The sequence below is a fragment of the Natrix helvetica genome (assembly GCF_964273705.1).
Source record: "Natrix helvetica genome assembly, chromosome: 1".
Taxonomy (NCBI): Eukaryota; Metazoa; Chordata; class Lepidosauria; order Squamata; family Natricidae; genus Natrix; species Natrix helvetica.
This window is the reverse complement of record NC_138548.1, coordinates 133735159-133759301: the sequence shown is the minus strand read 5'-3', so window position 1 is coordinate 133759301 and position 24143 is coordinate 133735159. Positions and strand designations below refer to the sequence as shown.

General features: G+C 36.6%; 1 protein-coding gene across 6 annotated transcripts in view; it reads left to right on the top strand.

Annotated features, from left to right (window-relative positions):
* Nucleotides 1-18696, top strand: part of CLASP1 (cytoplasmic linker associated protein 1) — a 229891-nt gene extending 211195 nt beyond the window's left edge. For all 6 annotated transcript variants that reach the window (XM_081934018.1, XM_081934019.1, XM_081934017.1 and 3 more), the window contains 4 exons: nt 1724-1852; nt 6721-6927; nt 14104-14220; nt 16245-18696. In XM_081934018.1, the coding sequence (XP_081790144.1) occupies nt 1724-1852; nt 6721-6927; nt 14104-14220; nt 16245-16331 (540 nt within the window). In that variant the 3' untranslated portion in view covers nt 16332-18696. The remainder of the gene's footprint in view (nt 1-1723; nt 1853-6720; nt 6928-14103; nt 14221-16244) is intronic.
* Nucleotides 18697-24143: the final 5447 nt, after the last annotated feature.

The following is a 24143-nucleotide window of genomic DNA, read 5'->3' as shown; positions in this document are numbered from 1 at the left end:
ATTATTATTATTATGAATGTTATTTTATGTAAACGTGTATGCCTCCTAACTCACAGTGATTCTGAGTAGCTATAAACTTTTGTGGCTTAATTAGACTATTTTTTTTTTCATTTGAGTAAACAGAATTGTTATTGCAGTGGCTATGAGATTACACATATGTGTCAAAATTTTAATTTCGTATTTGAAATATTTAAAAAAGAAACCGTGTTTCTTCTTTTTTTTTTGTAAGGAAGTAGATATTTTCACTTCTGAAGCTCTTACATGGAGCATCACGGTGGTATCTTTTCAGTGGCTTTTAGATAACTGAAAACCACATCAAAAGCAAGCAGAGCCAATAAACAATTTGCCACTCAGCCAGACTCAAGTTTTCTGCAATTGTGGATATAGTCTGAATTATTTCATCCTTCTTAAATTCAAATAAACAAATTGTAATTTAATTAACTTCTCCTGCTATAGCAGGGGTCCCCAATCCCCGTTCTGTGGAGCGGAACCTGTCTGCAGCCTGTTGAGAAATGGGCCACTTAAGCGGGTGATCTAGTTTGTGCACATGAAACCATCCCCCTGCCACCACAGCCATTGCTGGTCCGTGGAGCCTGAAAGGTTGGGTACCGCTGTGCTGTAGGATAGATAACATCTACCCTATTGATATTATATGATTATAATTTATTTTCTTATCCATCTTTTTAATAAAGGCAGAGTTCCTAAAAAATAAGAATGAGATGGATGGTACCTAAATTTGATAAGTAAATAAATTAAAACAGAATAAAAACCATGTTCATAGAAAGTTAAGTACTTTCGGAATAACTTGCTGAAAGCAGGTAATAAAATTTGCACCTGTTATTTTTTGCCGTTTGTTTCTATCAGTACTTCTTGTCATTCGATGTTCAAAGATTAAAATCTGAACAAATCAAATGTTAGCTTGGGAATTGCAAAGCATGATGACATACTTAACTGTTCAGTCTGAGGAAGCTAAACCATATGCTTCTGGGTTGAAGCTAGTCAATGGTTGAAATGGCTCTCATCCAAAAACCTATCCCAACAATTATATAACCTGAGATGTTATTTTAATATTCTCACTAATAATGATCTTCTTGGATAAAGATGCCAGTGACTAGGGAGGAGTAGGACTGTCATGGCAGCAGACTGAATGAAAAAACTAATACTGATCTCCAAAAGAAATGTAAAATAGATGTATTTGTGCAAAACAGGGCTGTTTTAGCTTCCTGTGTTACTAATAATATAGTATTAGTCTTCATTACCAAATAAGAACCAAGGAAATGAAATTTAATTGAGTTTTTGGATTTTTTATGTATTTTAAAAAGAGACTGAATTAGAAATGGTTATGTAAAAAATCTGTTTGCTATTCTCTTTGATACGCAGTTCAATGGGTGGCTTATTTTATACATTGACATAATATAAAAGCTCCCGATATTTATTAGCAGATACTTAGTTCTCATGCAAAGAAAGTGATTCAGTTTTGCTAACGAACTTGAGCCAGTGATGCAAGGCTACCTCTGGTGTTCTCTTCTGAGCATTGTAAATTTTTCTTCTTAGAAATTTGATTTTATAAAATGTGTATCCATTCCAGTCAGGCAATGCATTCCTTCTATTAATGATTTTGAAGAGTGAAATGAGGTCTTCAAGCCACCCAGAGTCGCTTGTTAATGAGATGGGAGTCATGTAAATTTTAATAAATAAAGATGTGCTACTTCTTTTGATTTAGCATTCAATACGAGCCTTGGCATTGAGAGTGTTGCGAGAAATTCTGAGGAACCAACCAGCAAGATTTAAGAACTATGCTGAACTAACTATCATGAAGACCCTAGAAGCGCATAAAGATTCTCATAAAGAGGTAAGTCTTGAGTATCACACTATAAACCATACTTTAAGAATCAATGTGTCTATAGGTCATGCCTTACTATTAATTCCAATAGCACTAGATTGATCCAGTAAGTTTAAATGGAATGAAGAGAAAAGTAAATCATACCTTAATGGAATTTCTAACCTATAGTTCTGACCTAGTTTCATATATATAGTCCTAAGTTTACTTTTCTTGTGAGTCTGCATTTAATGCAGGGATGTCAAGCTTGCGGCCCGTGGGCCGGATGCGTCATGCTCTGGGCACACCCCCGTGCGGTTTAGGGAAGGGAGGGAAAGTCCCAATACGTCATGTGATGCCACCGTGACACTGCGAATTTGACAGCCCCGATTTAAAGAATTTCCCTAGTTATCTCATGTGAATGATTTAAGCTCGGGACCCTCCTTTTAGCCATATATGGCCCTACAGCATTCTGTCTGCAGCTTCTAGGACCTACCAAACCATCTTAATGGGTATGTGTTTCAGGGTTTAATAACCAAAATTAAGGCAGCCATTTCGATTTAGTTTACCCCAAGTTTTCCCAAATGAAAAATAAAAAAAAAATGTCCATGAGTCCAAAAATTTCAGATCCACCTACTTTGCAGATATTCCTCAAGCAGTATTGTCATTTCCCCAACACAAAAAAAAGGTTGCCATTTCTTGCCAGAACTCCGGTGACAAATAAAATGAAATAAAGAATATGAAAACATTCAACCTATTTCAATACCTTATATTTTATGTTTAACCAACACCAGATTTTCTTACGGTGATTTAAAAAATAAATAAACTAGCTTTAGTCTTGGTATATATTTTTTCACGTTTACATCGTGACTCTCCAGATTCATTACAGGACTGTAATCTTTCTAATTGAAGGCAACTGAGTTAAGGGTATGCAGTTCTGTATAGAATAATGAAAACTTAAATACAGAAACAAAAAGAAATAGAGAGAGCTTTTGGCCCTAGAATAGGAATAACAGAATAAGCTGCACTATGCATCCATTTAGTTGTTTATAGGATTGTGTTTTAAATACATAATGACTTACCCAGTTAAATACGCAACATGGGAACAAAAGGCATAAGTATTGTTGTGAAAAGCCAGGAAATATTTAATCCTTTTAATAAATCAGCAAGTCTTTATTATGTTTTCTTGGAATCAGAGTCTTCATACAACAGCTTTCTGTGTATGTGTAGCCACAATTAGCAACAGTTGTAACAGATTTTGCGATAAAGCACTTGGACAAAACATTTTGTTCTTAAGGAGTGCCTTTGTTGGCAAGCTTCTCCCTACTGTGCATTCTTATTGTCTCACCTTCACTTTGTGCCCTTGTCCTTTTCTTTGTGAATTACCTGTGAAAATAATTGAGAAAGCTTGCGATATCCAGCGACTTTTATTTTGGTTAAATTTGTACATGGGCATTTTGCACTTGCAGTTGGTAGCTTGTAATGTAATTGAATGTAGAGGAAGGAGGGAGGGAGGGAGGGAGGGAGGGAAGGAAGGAAGGAAGGAAGGAAGGAAGGAAGGAAGGAAGGAAGGAAGGAAGGAAGGAAGGAAGGAAGGAAGGAAGGAAGGAAGGAAAAGTGGTGGGTCCTATTCCATATATCTCTGAGCCTGACTTTGCTACATTCAGAGATATACGTAATATCCTTACTGGAGCAATTTATTTATAATAATGAAAAGGCCAGATTCTAATAAAAATATTTAAGAAACTCCATAGTACTTCTTTGTGAGAACTTAGCATTTATTTCTACAGTACTTTCTTCCTCCTTTTTTAAAATAAATCATCCACTGATAAAAGGGCCTGTCTTTTAATGACTGACAAGTTTGCATTGTATTTTAATGGCAAACATTGTTGAAAATATTTTGAACAATGTCTAATGAACCAGCACTGTCTACATATTCTCAAAGAAAACTGGTAGTAAGACATGTTTTAACTTAAGGAAGCCGTGCTGAAATCTTCTTCAAAATAAAATTTCATTTGTTTGCTTAATTTTTTTAAATTTAAGAAAGGTTTTTACAGTTAATCCAGAATATATAAATTAAAGCAATTAGCCTGTAATTTCATGGATCTCCAACATCCTTTTTATAATATTGTCATATACTTTTCAATACTCAAAGCAGTTGATCGTAAAAATGTTGTAAAGTTCTGCCATTTTAAATAAGCTTGCTTTAATAATTTGTGTGGATGTCATCAGGACTCAGTGATTTGCTTGTTTTCCTACAACTTTCTTTATTTACCACATTTTGTCTCAAGTCTTTGGACTAATTTCCTAAAAATAGCTAAATTAGCATTAGTACTGTCCTTTATCTTTTGCATTGAAAACAGACACAAACAATTGTTATAATTCTGCTTGTTCTCTTTTATTCTTCCTTTTCTTTTATTGCCATTCAATTGCCTCCTTTTATCCTTTCCTCCTTTTGACATATTTAAATATTTTTATTGTTTATTATTAGCAACACAACACTTTTTGTGTTTTTATTTGCTTGCTTTTCTATAGCAGAAGTATTCTTTTTTGTTTTCATTTTAGAAGGATTTCCATTTCTTAAGGAAGCCTTGGCTACAATATCTTTCTAGCATAAACTGTCCATTCTACTATTCTATTATGTTGTAGTAATGAAGGCAAGGAAATAAGGCATAACCTTGGACCCAGGATAGATATTGTTTGTCTGGCCAAAGGCTGGGTTCTTTTTTTTTTAATGTTTATTCTAATTTGGGTTATTATTCTGGGAAAGAAATGAAAACCACTCCCTTGCTTTGTCTTGTTCTTATTTAAATACTCATGGATTGTGAGCTTTTACTTCGGCTTACATTGAGCTAAAAGGAAATACGCTAAAATTTTAATTCAGTACATTCTCTTCCAAATATTTTGAAATTCATTTAAGAATTAACCATTTCTCTGCAGCATATGTCTAGAAATCCTATTCAGAAGGATGACTGTTCTATTTTATTCCACATTGGTCAAGACCTTGCCTTGAACACAGTGGTGAAATTCAAAAATTTTCCCTACCGATTCCGTGGGCGTGGCTTGGTGGTCATGTGACTGGGTGGGCATAGCTTGGTGCAACAAATAGGAACCTTACAGAGAGCTCATATTTACACAAAAATAACAAAAGCTACACAACTGACTCACACACAATTTCACATGATCAGCTGTGACAATCACTTGTGCTGCGCGATCATCGGAACTTTTTATTAGCATTTTTTTATTACTGGTTCGGGCAAATAGGTAGTAAAAAAATGCTCAAAAAAGGTTCAGGCAATCGTGTGTCACAACTGATCATCAGAACCCCTTTTCCCTTTTTGAAAGCATTTTTTTACTACCTATTCGCCCGAACCGGTAGTAAAAAAAATGCTTAAAAAAAAAAGATTCTGACGATCAACTGTGCCTGGCGATCCTCGAAACCTTTTTAAAAACTTTTTAAAAGCATTTTTTTTACTACCAGTTCGTGCAAACTGGTCCAGACCCATAGCATTTCACCCCTGCTTGAACACTGTTTCCAGGTCAGAATACCACACTTAATATGACTTCACACAACCTGAAACTACCCCCCCCCCCCCCCAAAAAAAGGATCAGAATGATCAGGGCATTGGGAGCTTAAATTTTAGGGCAGAATCTTTAACTTTTCAAAAAGTCAACTGGAAGAAGGATAGCATTCTTCAGGTACCTGAAAGTTCAGAAGAAAATCCTAACTTGTTCTTTGTTGTTCCAAAGTGCAGGACATAGAATAATGATTAAATTACAGGAAGTTACATTCAAGGGTAAGTTAGGACACAAAAACAACTTTCCTACTAAGACTACCTAAACAGTAGAATTTCTCTTTGCTGGAGATCTTTAAGCAAAGGCTGGATAGAGATGTACTGATAACAAAGTTGGACTTGATGATCTAACTGGGTTTTTCCAATTTTTTTATTTGATAATTTTATTATAATTTTATAATGCAGAATTATCAAAATAGGTTAACATTATGTATATTCTACATTTTTGTGCTTAATTATCCCTCAAGCAGCCTTCATTCTCATGAGTGTACAGTAGCCAGACTGTATTTTCTTCTTCATAATATGTTTGTACCAGTTATTATGAGTGAAATGAATGAAATAAAAATAAACAAACACAATCTATATGGGTATACATATATGGAGGCTGTATGCATATATATTTATGTTATGGATGATTTAGAATGCCAGTGAAAGAAAATGTGTTGATACTAATGTATTTAATATGTTGAACAACTAAGTGAATAAAAATATTGAAGACATTGATTCACATCTGAATAACATTAGAATAGGCAGCTATGCAAAAATCTATCCTGTGGTGTACAGTTCCTTCTGCAGTTTTTACATATGCATGTAGAATATGCTAACCAGAATGAATTCTGGGTAGAAAAGTCACCTTTTATTTATGATGGAGATCTGAATACATTCAGAGCAAACAAAGAATTTTGACAAATACATTAACTGTATTTTCTCTCCACCTATTACAAGGAAGATCTTCATAGTTACCATCATACCCTAAAATGCAGAATATACACGTTTAAGAAAAGTCATTGGAATCAAAGTATGGTCATGCCTATTTTCTGCTTAATGTTTCCTTCAATAGTATGTTAATCTGCAATAATTAGTTCTTCTGACATGTTTTGTAAATGCAGAACTAAGTTTCCCATGCTCACCACTGTTGACGGTAATGGCAACATTTTATAGTGTTCTGATAGAAAAATTATTCAGAAATATTCAGTCACTGAGACAATCAATATAATGTAATAAGTTTGTAGTTGCCTCTACTCATGGTTCTTAAGGATGGAAATGTACTATTTTTTGTAATGCTGCAACTTTGACAATTTTCCATGCTTGTCTTTCTCACTATAGGTTGTGAGAGCTGCCGAGGAAGCTGCTTCCACTCTGGCTAGTTCCATCCATCCAGAACAGTGCATCAAAGTGCTTTGTCCCATCATTCAAACAGCTGACTATCCAATTAATCTGGCTGCTATTAAAATGCAAACTAAAGTCATTGAAAGAATCTCAAAGGAGTCATTGCATCAGCTCCTACAAGACATCATCCCTGGATTGTTGCAGGTATGCGTCTATGTATGGAATTGCTCAGTTGCTCCAAGCAGCAAATATCATTTTTTAAATGTATTTATTTTATGTTGATAAGACTTACTAAATTGAAGGAAATAATAGTAGGAAATTAGAACGTAATGCATTTTCATTGTAAATGAGAAACCTTTGGGCTAAGGACCTGTTTCAACCTTAAGTCCATCCAAAGCCAACACCACTCTTTCTATCATTGCCAGCCATGTTGCATCTTGTTGAGTGGAAAAGCAAGTTGGGGAACAGAGATGGTAGAAACAGGTGTCAGTGGAATCAGCTATGATCCACCTGTATCCTTTCTGGGGCTCCGCACGCAATTTCTCTTGGTTTGAAAAATCATGCTCTTTTTTTTTTATGGAAAAAGTCTTTGTGCAGAAAAAAATGGATGGCTTCAAGGACCAGTCCCAAAGGTGCTTTTTCAAGAGGCAACTGGACTTTCTTTGAAGACGTTTCGCTTCTTGAATGAGAAGCGAAATGTCTTGAGAGAAAAACAACCATGGACAACTGTGAGCTGGAGGACTGAGAATCACCATAGGCTTCAGGGCCAGAGGAGGATTCCTATCCAATCCTCCTACACACATCCCTGTTCTAAATTTAAAAACTGTTTATTGAACCAGTCTCTCTGCTTCTTTCCTGTTCCTGCTTTAATAGCCTTTAGATGTGGCAACCAGTAAGACCTCCAACTCTTACTCTCTTTTTTCAGGCTATTTTTGCTATTTTCAGACAGACGGCAGTCAGAGAATGGTTGAGTTTCTTTTACCAGCTTTACTAAATATTTCATTCTGTCAAGTTTTTGTTTGTTTAGAGAAATTCCTTCTGGAAACTCTCAAAAGTACAATCAGAAGAGTCATTCTGAATCTCCCTAGTTGTTTGATGAAGAAAGGTCAGTTTCTGCTAAGGGGTTACAGACAGATTAAGTAAACTCTAATCCTGTGACAGTATTCAAGTAGATTTCTTGGAGTATGCTTCTCTCTCTCTCTTCCCCCCTTCCTCCCCCTTCCTCTGAGGCATAAGGCTTTTTACAGTAAATCTTAGCATCTGATAAGTTTCTTTCTGCTTTTAACTGAGGGCTTATGAATCACCTCTCCAATAAAAGGCTTGAAACAGTGGATGGTAAAGTTAATATAAACTCTGAGAATATAGACATTGTTGATCAGGTTCCAAAGAAGTCATTTATTTGCAGTCATTGTCTTTCTTGCCTCTTACAAGCTAGTTGAAGGTCGAAATATCTCACCTGATTTATTGTAGTGTTTCCTCTGAACCAGTTTGCTTAAGGACAGGTTCTTCTGTCTTCTTTCTGTCTTCTATCTCCTGGGGTGAGCAGATTCTGTAGTAGCTCTAAAATGGCAGTTGGAGGAAGAAAGTACCTTTCAGGCATTCTGAAATAAAAATAATACAAAGTAATCAAGGAATTAAGCCAGGCCTATTTTGGTGTTGTTCTTGGTCATCTAAAGAAGCCTACATCATATGTTCTCACAATATTTTTAAATATCAGACTTATTCTGATATCCTTCTCATCAAAGTTCTTGAAAGATTTATTTTGAAACTTGGCTCAAGGCTCTTGAATTAATTAGGGCATCCATTGGAACCCTGACACTTAGGATTGACAATATTAGATTGTGTAGTGTTTGTCAGAATGGCCAAAGGGAATTCTTGTCTCTCAAAAGGCTTTGCAAAGAATGGAATAAAGTTGGGAATCAGATATCATCTTTGTTTATAAAATGTCTGTGTTCAGTGGCTTTTTAAAAAACAATCTTAAAGCACTAAAGGTACTGCTTATTTCTTTTAAAGCCTTACATAGCATGGGTCAAATTACTTGTGAAACTACAGGTAATCCTTGACATATAACCAGAGGTGCGTTGCTCCTGGTTCAACTGAACCAGTAGTGGCAGCGACGGGAGGCTCCGCCCACCCAACCAGACCCTTCTGTGCATGAGCGAACCGGTAGTAAAACCAGTAGAAATCTACTACTGCACATAACCAATTGCAGTGTCCAGTGGTCATGTGATCACCTTTTGAGACCTTCTGACAAGTGGAGTCAATGGGGAAGCCAGATTACCTTAACAACCATGTTGTTAATTTAACAACTACAGTGATTCACTTAACAACTGTGGCAAGAAAAGTCGTAAAATGGAGCAAAACTCAATTAACAACTGTCTAAGCAACAGAAAATTTGGGTTCAATTTTGATCATAAGTCAAGCACTACCTGTAATGTCTATATCAAGTATGCTAGCAAAGAACAGCTTAGCACCATGTGTGTTTATAAAGAGTATGGACAGGAAAGTGATATAAATGTGAGATTTCTCAATTATTTCAAAGGATGGTTTCTCTCTCTGTGTGTGTTGTACATTTTCTCTGTATGTATGTGCATACTATATGTTTTGGGGGGGCGGGGTGTTAAGTGTTTTTCCTGTCTTTTGTGAATTGTGGGTTGTAGTACAACCCACATTGGATGCTATTTTTGGGGAAAATTATGTTTTATTTTTCTATTTTTTTGAACATTACTGTCCCCTAACCCAGAGGGCTGGTTCACTTATATATTCATTGGGTTGACAAAGAGATTGGATGGGCAGATTGTTTTAAGCTCCTTGGAGAAAGGCAGGATATAAGTGGAATACATACAGTACATGTATAAAACAAAACCAAATAAGTTCCACATCTTTGGGGTCAGATGTAATGAATGATAACAATAAGAGTGAATTAATATACTAATTATAATAATGAGTTATTATAATTAGTGGTAGCATTCATATTAACATATTGCTAATACATAATATTAATATGCTAATTATAACAATGAGACTGAATTAATATTAGTTTTAACCAGAGATTGTTGAACATTGTGATCTGATACTTGCATAATGCAAAATTGCTGCGCATGGTTTAGACACTACAATGATAGGTTAACACATTAATAGCATTATTACACATTAATAACACATTAATCTATGTGTTTGTTTAAACTTAAAAATGGTAGCTGTTCTTGCCCAATCCTTAGATTTCATAAGCAGGTATTGATGCCTTTTTAGAATTTACAGTTCTTGTTCCAAAGGATATGTAAGGAGAGATTATACAGCACAAGTTATTAAACGTATGAAGAGCTGTCATTTTGGGGGGCAGAAAAATGATCATTGGTTAAAAAAAATCCGAGTTCCTTTATTCTGTTGTAGACTCCAAAGACCATTTTCATGTTTTAAAAACGAAGTACCAGTAGGTTTTTACATAGGTTAGCTTGTATTATACTGTATAGGGATATATTGTATTATATAGTTTAGCTCTGAACTACTTGTTCAGTTGTTCTTATTAGCCCTTCCTTGCTCTCTGTGTCAGATCTTTTGACTGCATGTTTTAGGTTGCATGTTTGAAAGATGTGGAGACTCTAGAAAGAGTGCAGAGAAGAACAACAAAGATGATTAGGGGACTGGAGACTAAAACATATGAAGAACGATTGTAGGAACTGGGTATGTCTAGTTTAATTAAAAGGAGGACTAGGAAAGACATGATAGCATTGTTCCAATGTCTCAGGGGTTGCCACAAAGAAGAGGGAGTCAAACTATTCTCCAAAGCACCTGAGGGTAGAACAAGAAGCAATGGGTGGAAACTAATCAAGGAGAGAAGCAACTTAGAACTGAGGAGAAATTTCCTGACATTTAGAACAATTAATCAGTGGAACAGCTTGCCTCCAGAAGTTGTGAATGCCCCAACGCTGGAAGTCTTTAAGAAGATGTTGGATAGCCATTTGTCTGAAACAGTATAGGGTTTCCTGCCTAGGCAGGGGGTTGGACTAGAAGACCTCCAAGGTTCCTTCCAACTCTGCTATTGTATTATTGTATTAAAACAGTTCATTTTATGTCTTTTAATCATTCAGCATGAAAGTAGCATGAAATAGTCTATGAGTTTAATAGCTTCTAGATATATTACATAATGGTACGTAGTGATTTTATCCATTTAGAAGGGTGGCTAACAAAATACTGTACAAGTTACCTTATTGATCTGTCTGGTTTTGTTGAGGAACATGTATTTGCTTTAGAAAGAAATGAAATCTTTCCTGTATGCCCTATGAGAGAATATCCTTTGTAAGGTCTCACATAATGCTGAACTTTTCTTTTCTTTTCACTGAGATACTAATTGACAATGTATACTGCCTGGTTATTTAGGGAGACAGTATTTAATTCTAAGGACACCGAAAGGTGAATATTGTTGAAATGGCAGTTTTGTCAAACAGCAAAATAAATCAGAAGATAAAGCATTCCATCAGGGTAAATCAGCTTGGAGGAGGGGATGGAGGAGCAGCACCTGAACTTTTTAAAAAATGCTTTTTACTAAATTCCTTAAGCAGAGACTAAGTCAAACCAAGGCCACAAGGATGAGGAATGGGTTACACTTTGGCTATGTGACCAGCATGATCCCCCCCTCCTTTTTCAGTTGGTTTGTCATAGTTCATGGAATTAATAGAAACCATAAAAACTATGTAAGAAGCATGGTGTTGTGTAAGTTAGGACAGCAAATCATCTTGTCAAACTGGAATAGGATATTTTATGCATTCAGATGTCTAGAAATGTAAAACATGGCTACAGTGTTTAACCTCCTGCTTCATTTGCAAAGAGGAAACCTAATCTGATCTTGCCTTATTAATACTGTTCCCCAGCAAGGGCTGTCCTAGTATCTGATAAGAGTGAAAAAAAACGCCCACTAAATGTATGGGCTGAAAATCCTTCTCCCAACAGAGGTCACTCTGAGTCCAAGGTATAAGCAAAACATAAGCTCAGCATGCCTCTTTCTGTTTTATTATTATATTTTCAAATAGTGATTTAGTAGAATATTTTTACAATGATTATTTAAGAGCTTAGGTGCTTTTTGGTGAAGCTCTGCTTCAACTGAAGGAATATAACCTTTCTCGTAACTTAAATCAGTTGTGGACAACTTACTTTTTGTCATAATACTACATAAAATCTGTCATGAATCAAACCACATGCAATTGGTTAAAAAAAAAGAGGTTACCATATTCTGTTTATTTCAAACCTTCTTTTCTTTCCACACAGTCAAGGAAAGGTAGATCACTTTTCCAGGGATCTGAACTGATTCATTGTAAAAGTCATATAAAATTAGGCTAGGGGGTTGCATAAAACCAAGCAATGGGACAATATACTTATATGTGTGTGTTTATGTGCTGTATTTTATTTGACAGAAGTCTCTCCAAATAGCAAGCAATAGACCTACATGTTGTGATTTCTTCTCCTCCCATACCACAGTTCCTACATTTTATTATAAAATTAAAGTAGGCTAACAACCTATATGATAAATTAGAAACATTTGCCTTTCAATAGTAATGGTTCATTTAATTACAAATAAGATTCCAGATAAAGTTATTTCCCAAATACTGCTGAATTAGGTCTGCATTTTGAACTGGACCAATAAATTACTTTGAATCGTTAGCTTTTTTCAGACATAAATCTAATGTGCAACCATTATATTTTGATCATTCCTAATTGTGATCTGAGCTGGTAAATACAAAAAGAAGAATATTCAAATAGATCCCCTGAGAAAACTAGGGTAGGGAAGAAGATGAAAATCCGAAACCTAAAAGACAAGTAATCAAACTTACCGTAATCAGCGGGACCTCAATACATTTAATAACCACAGATTTTGAGTTTGTTTTGGAGAAACAGAATGAAAAACCCATAGAAAAAGTATGGAACTGTATCTGTTTGAAAAGGGCTGAAATGTTACTGGACTGAAGTATTGCGCTTAATATTTGGTCCTAGTACTACCTTAATCTCCATTTTTCTAACCTTTGGCAGGCCATTCTACTATTAATATTGTGCTTTAAAAGATGCGTTATTACAGCAAAATTAGAATCACAGTTTTATTTAAGTTTTGAAAACTGCAAGCATAGGAGTTCTTTACAACATAAGGTTGATTTGGTATTCTGGAATTAATTAGCCACAATGTTGCATTATAAAGCTAAATGAGTTTCTGTTTGTCTGCTAGAAACTAACAGTCTACAACTAAAAAATGTTAACTGTCATAAATATGAGTCAGTTGCCAAGCATCCAAATTTTGATCACATGATCTTGGGGAATCTGCAATGGTAGTAAGTGTGAAAAATGATCTTAAGTCACTTTTTTCAGTGATGTTGTAACTTCAAATAGTGACTAAATGGACTGTTTTAAGTAGAGGATTACCTGTATTTAATTAACTGGGCTCATATGGCACTCCAGTCACTACCAACCCTGAGTGGCTTCTGTACTTAAAATATGTAAATAGGATTATTTACTATTCTGCCCCATACATCCCTACGACCCATCCGCTCGCACAGAGAGGGACTTCTCCAGGTGCCTTCCACCAGACAGTGCCATGGGGCGGCGCCTAGGAGCAGAGCCTTCTCTGTGGCGGGCCCAGCCCTGTGGAATGACCTCCCCCCGGATATTAGGACCACTACTGACCTCCGCTCCTTCCGTATAAAGCTCAAGACCCACCTATTCCAAATAGCCGGCCTGGCTCAATCATAACTTCATAACGCTCCTGATGGGTTTTTTAATTCAGTAATTTTATTTAATGGGATTTTAAATTGTGTTTTTTAATTGTCTTTCACTTATGAGTCTACCTCCTCCATGCACATGTATATGTCTTTGTTCTTTATGTATATATGTTTGTCTTTATCTGTATTTTATCTGTTTTGATTGTATGCCGCCCCGAGTCCTTCGGGAGAGGGTTGCGGCTAATCAAATAAAATTATTATTATTATTATTATTATTATTATTAAAATAATAGGCAACCCCATATCCTATACAGAATAATAATATATCTATATCAATCAGCACTAAAACAACACTAATCAAATAAACAAACCCAGAACATATATCAACCATATATGTGTGTATTTGATGTATTACGTATGTATCAGTAAACTTCTTGTCACTTTTAAACTGCAGTAGAGTCTGTTTGCAGTGATGCAATAAATACTCTACACTTCTTTTAAAAAAGCACAGGCATATATGGACAGTGGTACAGCAGCTTTGAGGAGGGTTATATTTAATATATCTCCTGGGGTGGGGGGTGGGGGATGCCATGTATCCATCTCATTCATCCTCTGAGTTTCTAAAACTGAAAGGAAAGTGTTTTTGATTCTCATACAGTTGATGTCTTTCATCTAGGGTTATGACAACACCGAAAGCAGTGTTCGCAAAGCCAGTGTGTTTTGCCTCGTGGCCATCTATTCAGTGATTGGCGAAGAACTGAAGCCTCATCTTGCACAATTGACTGGGAGCAAGGTATGTGCCCCGCTGCTTCAAACTGTATTCATAGAATGAAGGGAGCAAGTGTTGAAATTAATAGCTGAGGTTCCCCTCCCAAATGACATGAAAGAGATGCTTATCTCAGTCACTGATTTGGTGGGTTGCTAGTTTTATGAATGGCAAAATATCTCCTTTACAGATACATCTTTGAATCAGCTAAAACAAGTGACTTCAGTTTGTCACACTTTGGACAAATTTACACATACAGGACTGAGACTTATCCAAAATAGCAAGGAACAATTGGAAAACCAAACTGGAAAAAAAGTTTACTTAACTCCTTTTTAAATCATAAGAAGCATACGTGGCATTTCTTAAAACCTGAAACCATTGACTTATTTAATGTAGGATATTCTAGTCCAAATTTCTTATATATTATCCAAATTTATTTTGATATTTTAAAAAAATATGTGTTGATCATATTTGGATTTATAAACTGAAGTGCTCTGAAGATGTTACCTACTTTGGGAATGAAATGTTTGCAAAAAATAAAAGATCAGAAAGCATACAAATAATTATAAAACAAACTTTTATCCAGATTTTTGTCATTTTGCTGTTTTTTATGAATTGGGTTCCCTTTTGTATTCTTTCAAAGTTTTTTGGAAGGTTGTTCATAGATGATTAAGAGTATCTATTTTCATCCTGTGTTTTCCAATATAATCAAGCACTTGTAAGGATTTTAAAGAAGCCAAATAATAGCTGTTTAAATGACTCCACATTGAAATATTACCCAAGCAGAAGGATTAGAATAATATTTTATCCCAGAGAAAATATACAGGAAATCAAAGTTTCTTCATAACCTGCTCCACACACTTAATTAGAATTAGAAGAATGTTCTCTGCATATGTTAGTACTCTCTAATGCAATGTATGTTCTTTAAAAATGCTTGCTTTTTTTCTTACTGCCAAAACTCATTTTGAATCCAGTGATAAGAACAGCTGAAAATAACATTAAAGCTGAATAGATGTAGAGCTGAACAAATTAGGAATGTAGGATTAGTGGTGTTCAAATAACCTTTAATTCGTTTTAAACAATTTGTTGTGAAACCTATTTTGAAATTTGGGCACTGACAAGATTCTATTGATGGCAGAAGAAGACAGTGCTCAAAGGTTTCTTTCAAACTTTGAAGACCACTCATTCTTACTTTCCTATAAAATAATGCCAGCCATAGCAAGAGACCAAATTCCTTTGCAGTCCCTAGGACATTCAAAAACAGTACCCGGTATGCCAGGAGATGTGAAAAGGAGAATTGAGAATCAGCATGGAGATTAAGCACCTTGAAAAACATATCGTCTCAGAATTCCAACAGCCTCCCTGTTTCTATAGATGTTAGCAAATAAACAAGGAGCTGGCTGCAGTGATGCTCATAAGTGTTAAGTCTGCTGATCCTCAAAGTAATTAAAAAACTAAATTAAAACTCATCATGTTATGAGTGCCAAAGTTTGAAGGAAAGTACCCAGTTCCTTATGTATTTGATTATGTGATCCTGATCCTGAATCTACTTACGACATTCATTCTGTAGAAACACCTCGCTCAGGAAAGATACGCTGAAATCTGAGAACACAATTGTAATGGAAATCTGATGGATCATTTACACTTTTCTTAATATGAGAAGTATCATAAACCAAAACTAATGAAAGGCATCTGGATTTGATCAGCTGGCAAGCTTTCCATTTTTGAACTTCAGAAATGAACAGTTGAAGCTAACATATGGATTTCTTATTGGTAACGGCAAAAAAAAATCTACAATAAAAATATTGCAAAATAATTTTACAATTTTTATCAACTCTGGAATTCCATCCACCCAAATAATACTGATACTGTTCTACATGCATGAACAATGCACAATTTCCTTTTTTTTGGAGAGAGCTACTTCAGTGAGTGCTCCCTCGATTGTGGCAGTATACAAATAGTAAAAAATAAATAAATAACAATGGCCTGCTATGAAATGAAATGAAATAACTAAAAAATTGTGAACCTCTCTCTTCTTTGTCCTTTTTCAGATGAAGCTCTTGAATTTGTATATAAAGAGAGCGCAGACGACCAACAGCAACAGCAGCTCATCCTCAGATGTTTCTACACACAGTTAATGGAGATCTTTGGACATATGTGTAGACATAGAAACAATCAGCTGTGCCTCTCAGAAACCCTCCCCTCATCAGCACGCTCCATCTGCTGATGGAGGCCATGCAAATATTTATTGCAATCAGTATTTTTAGTCCTTTTAAAGCTTTTTATTGTAGGAGATTCTTGGAATTGAATATAAGGGAAGCAAGGCCTGGATTGCAGTTTTCATTAAAAACAAGGTAATAGTGTACTGTGGTTAAATGCATTGCAGTTACATACTGTCTCTGCTAAGATCTGAAGTAGTCCCAGAGATGCATAACACGTTCGTATTTTATCAAACAGATTTCTTTGATATTGATGGAGAGCTTGAATTTATATTGGACTATATTTGTATTATAGTCACACTTTTAACTAGCTGTTCTAGTTCCCCCAATTTCTCAAGCATCGTTTTAAAACTGAGCTCAAAAGTTGGAATGAATTTGCATTTGTTTTCAGACGTAATCTATACAGGCTATAAAATCAAGCCCATCAATTAGTGTTTTTTTTTAACTAGAAAAAACTAATAACAATCACCTGTGTGGCAAATGTTATGAAAATTCAAGAAACCCCAAGCAAATATGCAACAGTACAATCTATACAGGGCAATGTGGTTAGTTTTGTAGAACCGATTCAAGAGGTGCCTCTGCATGGACAACTCAGTTTACAATTTCTTCTCGGTGTATTCCAACATATTTTTTTTTCCAAAATGTTTGAAATTGCAAACTACATTGGTTCTAACCTACCTGACACAGCTTTACTGTTTGTTTCTTTGTTTTAACAGAGCTCTGTTTTGTTACAGTGTTTATGGTATTCCTTCTGTGACAACAGACCTCTGTTAGTGTGCACTGAGACTAGATGCACTGTAATTGCCTGTATCCTGGTCAAGACCTAATGTTGCTGTCAGAGAAAAGTGTCTCCTAGGAGATATATGTGAAATTCTATTTCTGCTGCTTTGATGTTCCATGAGAAAACATTCTTTCCAAAGCTCTGATTGGCTTCCCGGAGCTGCAACTCAGATAACCAGGCCTTCCTTCCTTAATAAAAGACTTCTTTCATTTGTCAACAACGTTCCTTAGTGTGACAGTTGTTCTCTTAATTTTCACCTTCACTGATCAGGAGTCCTCCAGACTTTGAGTACTTCAGGAGGATAGCCTCCTCTTCCTCATCCCAGTCAGCCTGAATTATTTATAATGGTTTTTCTGCGCCTAACATATCAAATTATTTCCATCTTAAGATGATCATACACGTATGTTGATTTTTTTGGCAGTGCTCAAAGGGCTAGCTTAATCTGCAACAATTTGCTTTCTTTTAAAGCTGTACAACTGGGGAATGTAAGATGTATTTAAGTGCTCTGGGCAAAAGGATTCTTTAGCTACTACTCTGTCCATGCTGATGGAAGTAGATCTGCATGCTGCTGGCACACAAAAAGCAAGAGCCAGAATAGAGAGGGCTCCCTCTTTCCCCAGCACGGTCCAAGTGTGCTCAGTTGCTTTGTCTCTTGCTGCCTTCTTAGACAGGGCTTTAACTTTTTGAGAAAAACTGATGTGATTTCCTTCAGGGTCTTCTCCATTGACCCATTCCTCTTCCCCTTTCAGGCCATTATATCTGAAAATTCACACAAATCAACCTGCCTGATACTGGTTTGCTTAGATGGGGATGCCTCTGTTTTCACAGGGCACATCAGTGTATCCAGGGCAGGAGTATACAAATCCGTGCAATCCCTTTCACCATCTAAATCCTGTCCATTCCTTAATGTAGTGCTGAATTATCCGAGGCATTGTGGCTTTCCTTTGAAAAGGTACACTATGTGTGCTTGCTGGATTACAATACAACACAAGGCTTTTCTATCACCTCCTGTTAGCTCTCGGTAACCCGTATACATAATGTACCATGCAACCTGTCACATAAATCTTCTTTCTACCACCCTCTCCACCCCTTTATTTATCAAGTGTAATGGTTCACATTAAAAGACAACAAAGAAATATTTGTAGAATGCAGAAAACGTTTGCTAACAATAATAATGTTATAAATGGGAAGGGCAGGGTGACAAAGCTTATCAAACCAGTCAGCCATCAGAAAAAGTTTCTTGGCACAGTGTTCATGCGCGTGTATTTAATTTTGATTTTGGGTTGGTTGTTTTATTTTTTTTCATTTTTTTGCGCTTTGTCATGTTACATCCATATCTGTATTTATATCTTATTTGTTTCACTTTGAGTGTATCATGGCAAATGTACAGATGTTTTTATGTTAACATTTACATGATAGAATTTGCTAAAAAATAATAATAATAATAAAACTTTCGGAGTTTGCCCTAGAATAAAAGAAAATAAATTTAAGTCCTTATGGGAACTTCTTTGCACTACTTCTTTGCATTCCCCTTAATGATGAAAAAGAACCTTTAAGATCATGTTGATGAAATGCTTGTGCTAAACCTAGTTTCTTAACCTCCAAATCACATTTTAATCACACGTGCACGCTTACATGGATGCAGGCTTTCAGAAAGCAGCTGTGTGTTTGAGATCAGGTGTTTGGTCGGGGAACATGACTATGGCATAAAAGATGCATCAGAAAGCAGTTCTACTTAATGCCAATCCAAATGGTCATTTTTATAGGGAAAATGAAGTGTAGAAATCACATGTTACATTTAGACACCTAGAGTGCTATATTAACATGCTATGAATTGGATCTGCCATCACAATCTTTTATTGCATTGGATGCATTTTCCTTGCACAACACGCTTAACTTGCATATTTCAAAGAGTCTCTTCCTAGAACAGTTCCAGCTAAGCTACTTCATTCTATGTTTGCACCTATACGATCCCTGATGATCTATGTGTAATCCAGACACAATTCTCTTCTTTTGTTTAAACAGTTAAATTTGTGTCCGTATATAGCTGCAAAACATTTGATACAACCTCTGTGTTGGTACACCACTATGGAAATTCTTATTCCTGTACTGACCTTTTGACCATAGCATTTTAATGTCAAGCAAGTCAATCTGGTTTTTATCCTCTATAACTGAAATTTCTATATGCAACTCTTTAGTTCCCAAGCGAGAAGAACAGGTTGGAAGAGTTAATTCTACAATCACAAATACTAAATCAGATACATAGAAAATCCATCCCTTTTGAAAGAACTGCCTAGGTGCAGAATGTCACCTCAGCTAAAACATAGTAATGGGCACCCAAGTTTCTTCTACAAAGGAATGATTCAATTCTTAGTTTTTTGTGATACCTGAATCTTGCAATGAAGACAAATAGCAGGAATTAAAAAGCCTTAACAAAAGCATTGCCTACTAACAAAACAAGCATTGGGAATCACTTACTAAAAAAGTCTACCCACAACACATTTGTGCAATACAGAAGGTTATTTCTTTTTCAGACACATACAGAAAACTAAAGTTAAGAATAATGGGGAATTGGTAATACATTTGTTAAGGATTCTAATTAATACTGCTATGCACGTAGGTTTTTACATCACATCTCACTGAAATACTTTGCATCATAAGGCCTATTTACTGTATGTTTTGTATATATTACTAAATATTAGTGCCAAGGGAATAAAATGAATGAGATTTTAGTAAATATGTCTACGCATTGATGCAAATGGATGTGATGAGATTCTCTGCATACAGATTGCGACCATTAATTGAACACTGTTGTTCAAAATTACAATAGTGCTGAATGAATGGACTTAACTGCCATCAGTACCTGAAGTTACAGCTGTTGCAGCACTTCATGGTCCCATGATCAAATTTGGGCACTTTGCAGTCCCATTATAGTTACAACTTACAGGGATGCTTCAACTCTCCCCATCTGCCTATCTGCCCCTCTATCTATGCCCTTTTGACACACACACCCGTCCCCTGCACTCCAACTGCCCCAGCTGACCTTCACCATCCTTTTGCTCTCATTGTAGACCCAGTTGGGACTGGGCTTTAGCTATGAAAACAATAAAAGCCAAAGGCAGCCCCAGAATTATGGTGCTAAAATGCCCCTTTGTGCTGTTGCTGCAAAGAAAAGGGGGGTGGGTGGGATTTGCAGGACATTCCTCCAGGGGTGAGATATTGCAGGAATGTACAAAGTGATCTCGGGGCACCCCGCACAAGTTTCTTGCAGAGGAGCATTTTGGCACACAGCTCTGGAGCTGCTTTTGGCTTTCCCCGCCCCAGCAGTTAAAACTCAGCCTGTCCCTGTCCAGGAGCGTGAAGCAAAAGGGCTTTACGGTGGCACTATGGCTCTGAAGTTGCTGTTCACTTTTGAATTTTATTTATTTAACAGCCTGACCTGGCCCAACAGCCAGGCCAGGCACATCTCATCAGCATTGGGAGCAAGAAGCAAGGAACCCTCAGCTCTAGGCAGCAGATTGCAGTAGAGGTGAGGATGAATACGGTTCCCTGGTTCATAACAAGCAGCCCCAGAGCTGCATACACATTTTTTTAAATTATTACTTTGGGAATAATCTAGATATGTACATAGTGACCAGGACTACCTAAGGTCCCAAATGGATGGTATCAAATGAAACATATTTGATTGCACTGGAGTAAAGGCTTGACATCCTATGACGCCTCAATTTCTGAACTAAGATTCATTGGTTCTTTTTACCTGTCCCAAATTTTCACTACTTTGGATCTACAAAAGCAGTCACCTTTAAGAGTACTTTGGAATCAGAAGCCTTCAAGAACATTTTTGTCCCACTAGGATATTTTGTTGAGCTTATGCTGTATATAACATGACAACAATTTGATTGAAATTATTGCTTTACAATAATATAAAACAACTGTAAAATAAATTAACAACTATTAGCCTACTGTTTCATAGTGCTCTTGGCATAATCAATTAAAAGCAACCAGCTCCTCCAAAGAATTGTAATGTATTACCACAAGGGTTTAACTGTCTTCTTAGTGGTAATTAAGAATGTATGTTTAACTCTCTTTTGGGCAAGACTTTGAAGATATCCCTGAAAATGTATCTGTTCTCCCCACCACACCAACTGTAAACACCAGAAAGAGGGATACAAATGTAGACCGTACAAATGTAAAGAAATTTTGTCCCTTTCAAGTGTAAAATGAATGGATAATAATAGTAAATCTGGTAAAATAGATAAAAAATACCTGTCCAGAAACACAACCAATTCCACTGTAATCTCTAAAAAGAAAGTTGACCCTTAAAATATTCCAAATTATGCACTTGATCATTTGAAGCCTAAACAACATGAAAGGTAAGGAGCCATCAATATAGACACTGCTGTCTTCCCAGAATGTAATCCCACTATAGGTTTCATGTATCAGTTCAATACTTCTGATTGACCTAATGTAAATGAGAATTATAAGTAAGAGCTACATAAGTGTTATCAGCCACCAGAGTTATGCGGAAGACACAAATGCTTTATTGCAAGGGTCCCCAACCGTGGACCAGCACTGGTGCCAGTCCGTGGCATGCCAGAAACTCAACCACGCAAACAAGCAAAGCCCCATCCACGTGATGCAGGCAGCACATGAAACCACACCCCATCTGGTTGACAGAAAAATCTCTCCATGGAACCAGTCCTTGCTGCCAAAAAGGCTGGGGGCCACTGCTTTACTCTTTGATATTTTCATCTCTTCTAGCCATATTAGGCAGACTTTGATCAGAGGTTTCCTACTCTGGAAAGAAGTTCACACTGCATTATATGTTAAATCAGAGGTCCCCAAACCAGGGACGTGGCCCATTACCAGGCCTTGAGCCTTTCAGAACCGGTTCATTGATGCTGGCTGAGGAATTCTGGGAGTTGAAGTCCACAGGTCTTAAAGTTGCCAAGGTTGGAGACCCTGGATCTGAAAGGTGCATGACATAGCAACCTAGCATTTCTAGGACAAGATCAGGTCAAAATATAGATTGTAGTGGGTTTGATATGGGCTATTTCTATGAGGATCTCACGAAAGTATACGTTGGGCCAAATCAACCACATTTTATATGCTTACTATACATTAAGAAAGGCAAGCAGGAAACAGTATGCAATACTACAAATGCCTTTGCTATGGCAATTGAAAGCCATCACACAAAACAAGACCATGTAATGCTCTGAATACACACGCAGACATTTACAAGAACATATATATACACGGTATGTACTACTAATTTTTTATGGGATGGGATACGTCCTTTTATTTTATTTTAAAAGCTGCCAAGGGTGTTTCTCACCCGGATTTGTAGCAGTGCTAAAACAAATACGTAGAGACATAGTACCCAAAATATCTTGATGTGATTTGTCTGGACTGGATCAGATTGGTTTTTAGTCCTGAGGCATTACAGAAAGCTCTGAAGTTTCCTGCATTGCAAATTGCATGTTAGGCAAAATTGATAGAAATGCAAATTTTGAATGCACATGTTTCAATCCCCTTAACGTGCCATTCAATCAAGAGACACTTCTAAAAAGCCTAAAGAAAATGGAGGGGGTTATTATTTATTTATTTAATAGATTCAAGGAGATAGTACTTTACTATATACATATGTCAACCAATACAGTTTTTCTCCTTAGAATTATCCAATGCAATTGGATAGCCCCTCCAGATGTTTCATGCCAGGAACTCTTAGATAAATGTCCTTTGGCTCAGATTCATTTACTGTCTGATCAATTGAAATCTGTGTCAATGAATGGAGCTAGGTACTCCACTTGTCTGTGCTACATGCCATAATGTATCAATAAGCAGCACTTAATTAGTTGGCTATTCATAGGTTTTGCAGATTTTGATATTGTTCACATGCACTACTCAATATTGGGAATTGTATGTTTTAATTTTGAATTTTATTTGAACTGCTCTATGACTAATACATTCAAATAAACTGAGCCCTGTCTATCTAGGTCTATGATGACGAAGGTATGGCTTGCATGCCAGAGGTGGCACGCAGAGCCTTTTCTGCTGGCACATGCACCATCGTCCCAGGTCAGATCTCCGTAGCGTTTCTTCCATGAGTTTCTGTTTCTCTGCAAACGATGAAACAGAAGCTCACCACCCTCCCAAAAAAAGGATCTTACCTCTTGCTGGGCAGCCGATGTTGGGATGCCCCACCTCCTGCCGGCCAGCTGGTCTTCTGGTCTCTGCTGCGCATGCATGTATGTCTGCGGATTTGCAAGCATGTGTATGCACATTCATGTCCGGACATACGTCTGTGCATGTCTGTGCAATGCATCGCCTGTACATGTCCAGGCACCTTTCAGTTTGGGCATGTGCGGGTGCACAGTTTGGGCACTCAGTGTCTAAAAGGTCCCCCATCGTTGATCTAGGATGTGATGATACTTTGACCTCAGCTTACCAAGATGTTACGTGTGGCTCTTGTCTGGGAAAGGTTAGCTTATTATGATAGGAATACCAGTATAAAATAAATACAAATAACATTTTAGGAGCTGTTTTGAAAAAAAAAAACATTAAAATTACAAAAAAAGGTTCTACTAACCTACGAGCCACACTGCTTAAGTCTCCCCTGAGTTTAAAGAAAAACCCTTCTGTGGCATCTGGAGCAGTTTAGCATCAGGAAAGAAGAGAATTGGAGACACTAGTCCCTATTTTAATACTGCCTGCCATTGACATCTGTCTTTACTTGGTTACACATAAAAAGCTAGTTGCAGTTGGTTGCTATGCTCAGCCTTACAGCACTGATTAATCAGGTTTGCGAAAATAAACAAAGGATGGCAGAGTTTCCAAATGAGTATTCGACAGGGACATGTCCAACTGGGGGTGGGGTGGAATGCTTGCTTGACGGGTGTTTTTAAATCCCCTGTAAAATATCCCCTGTAAAAAATTAGTACGCCCCGACT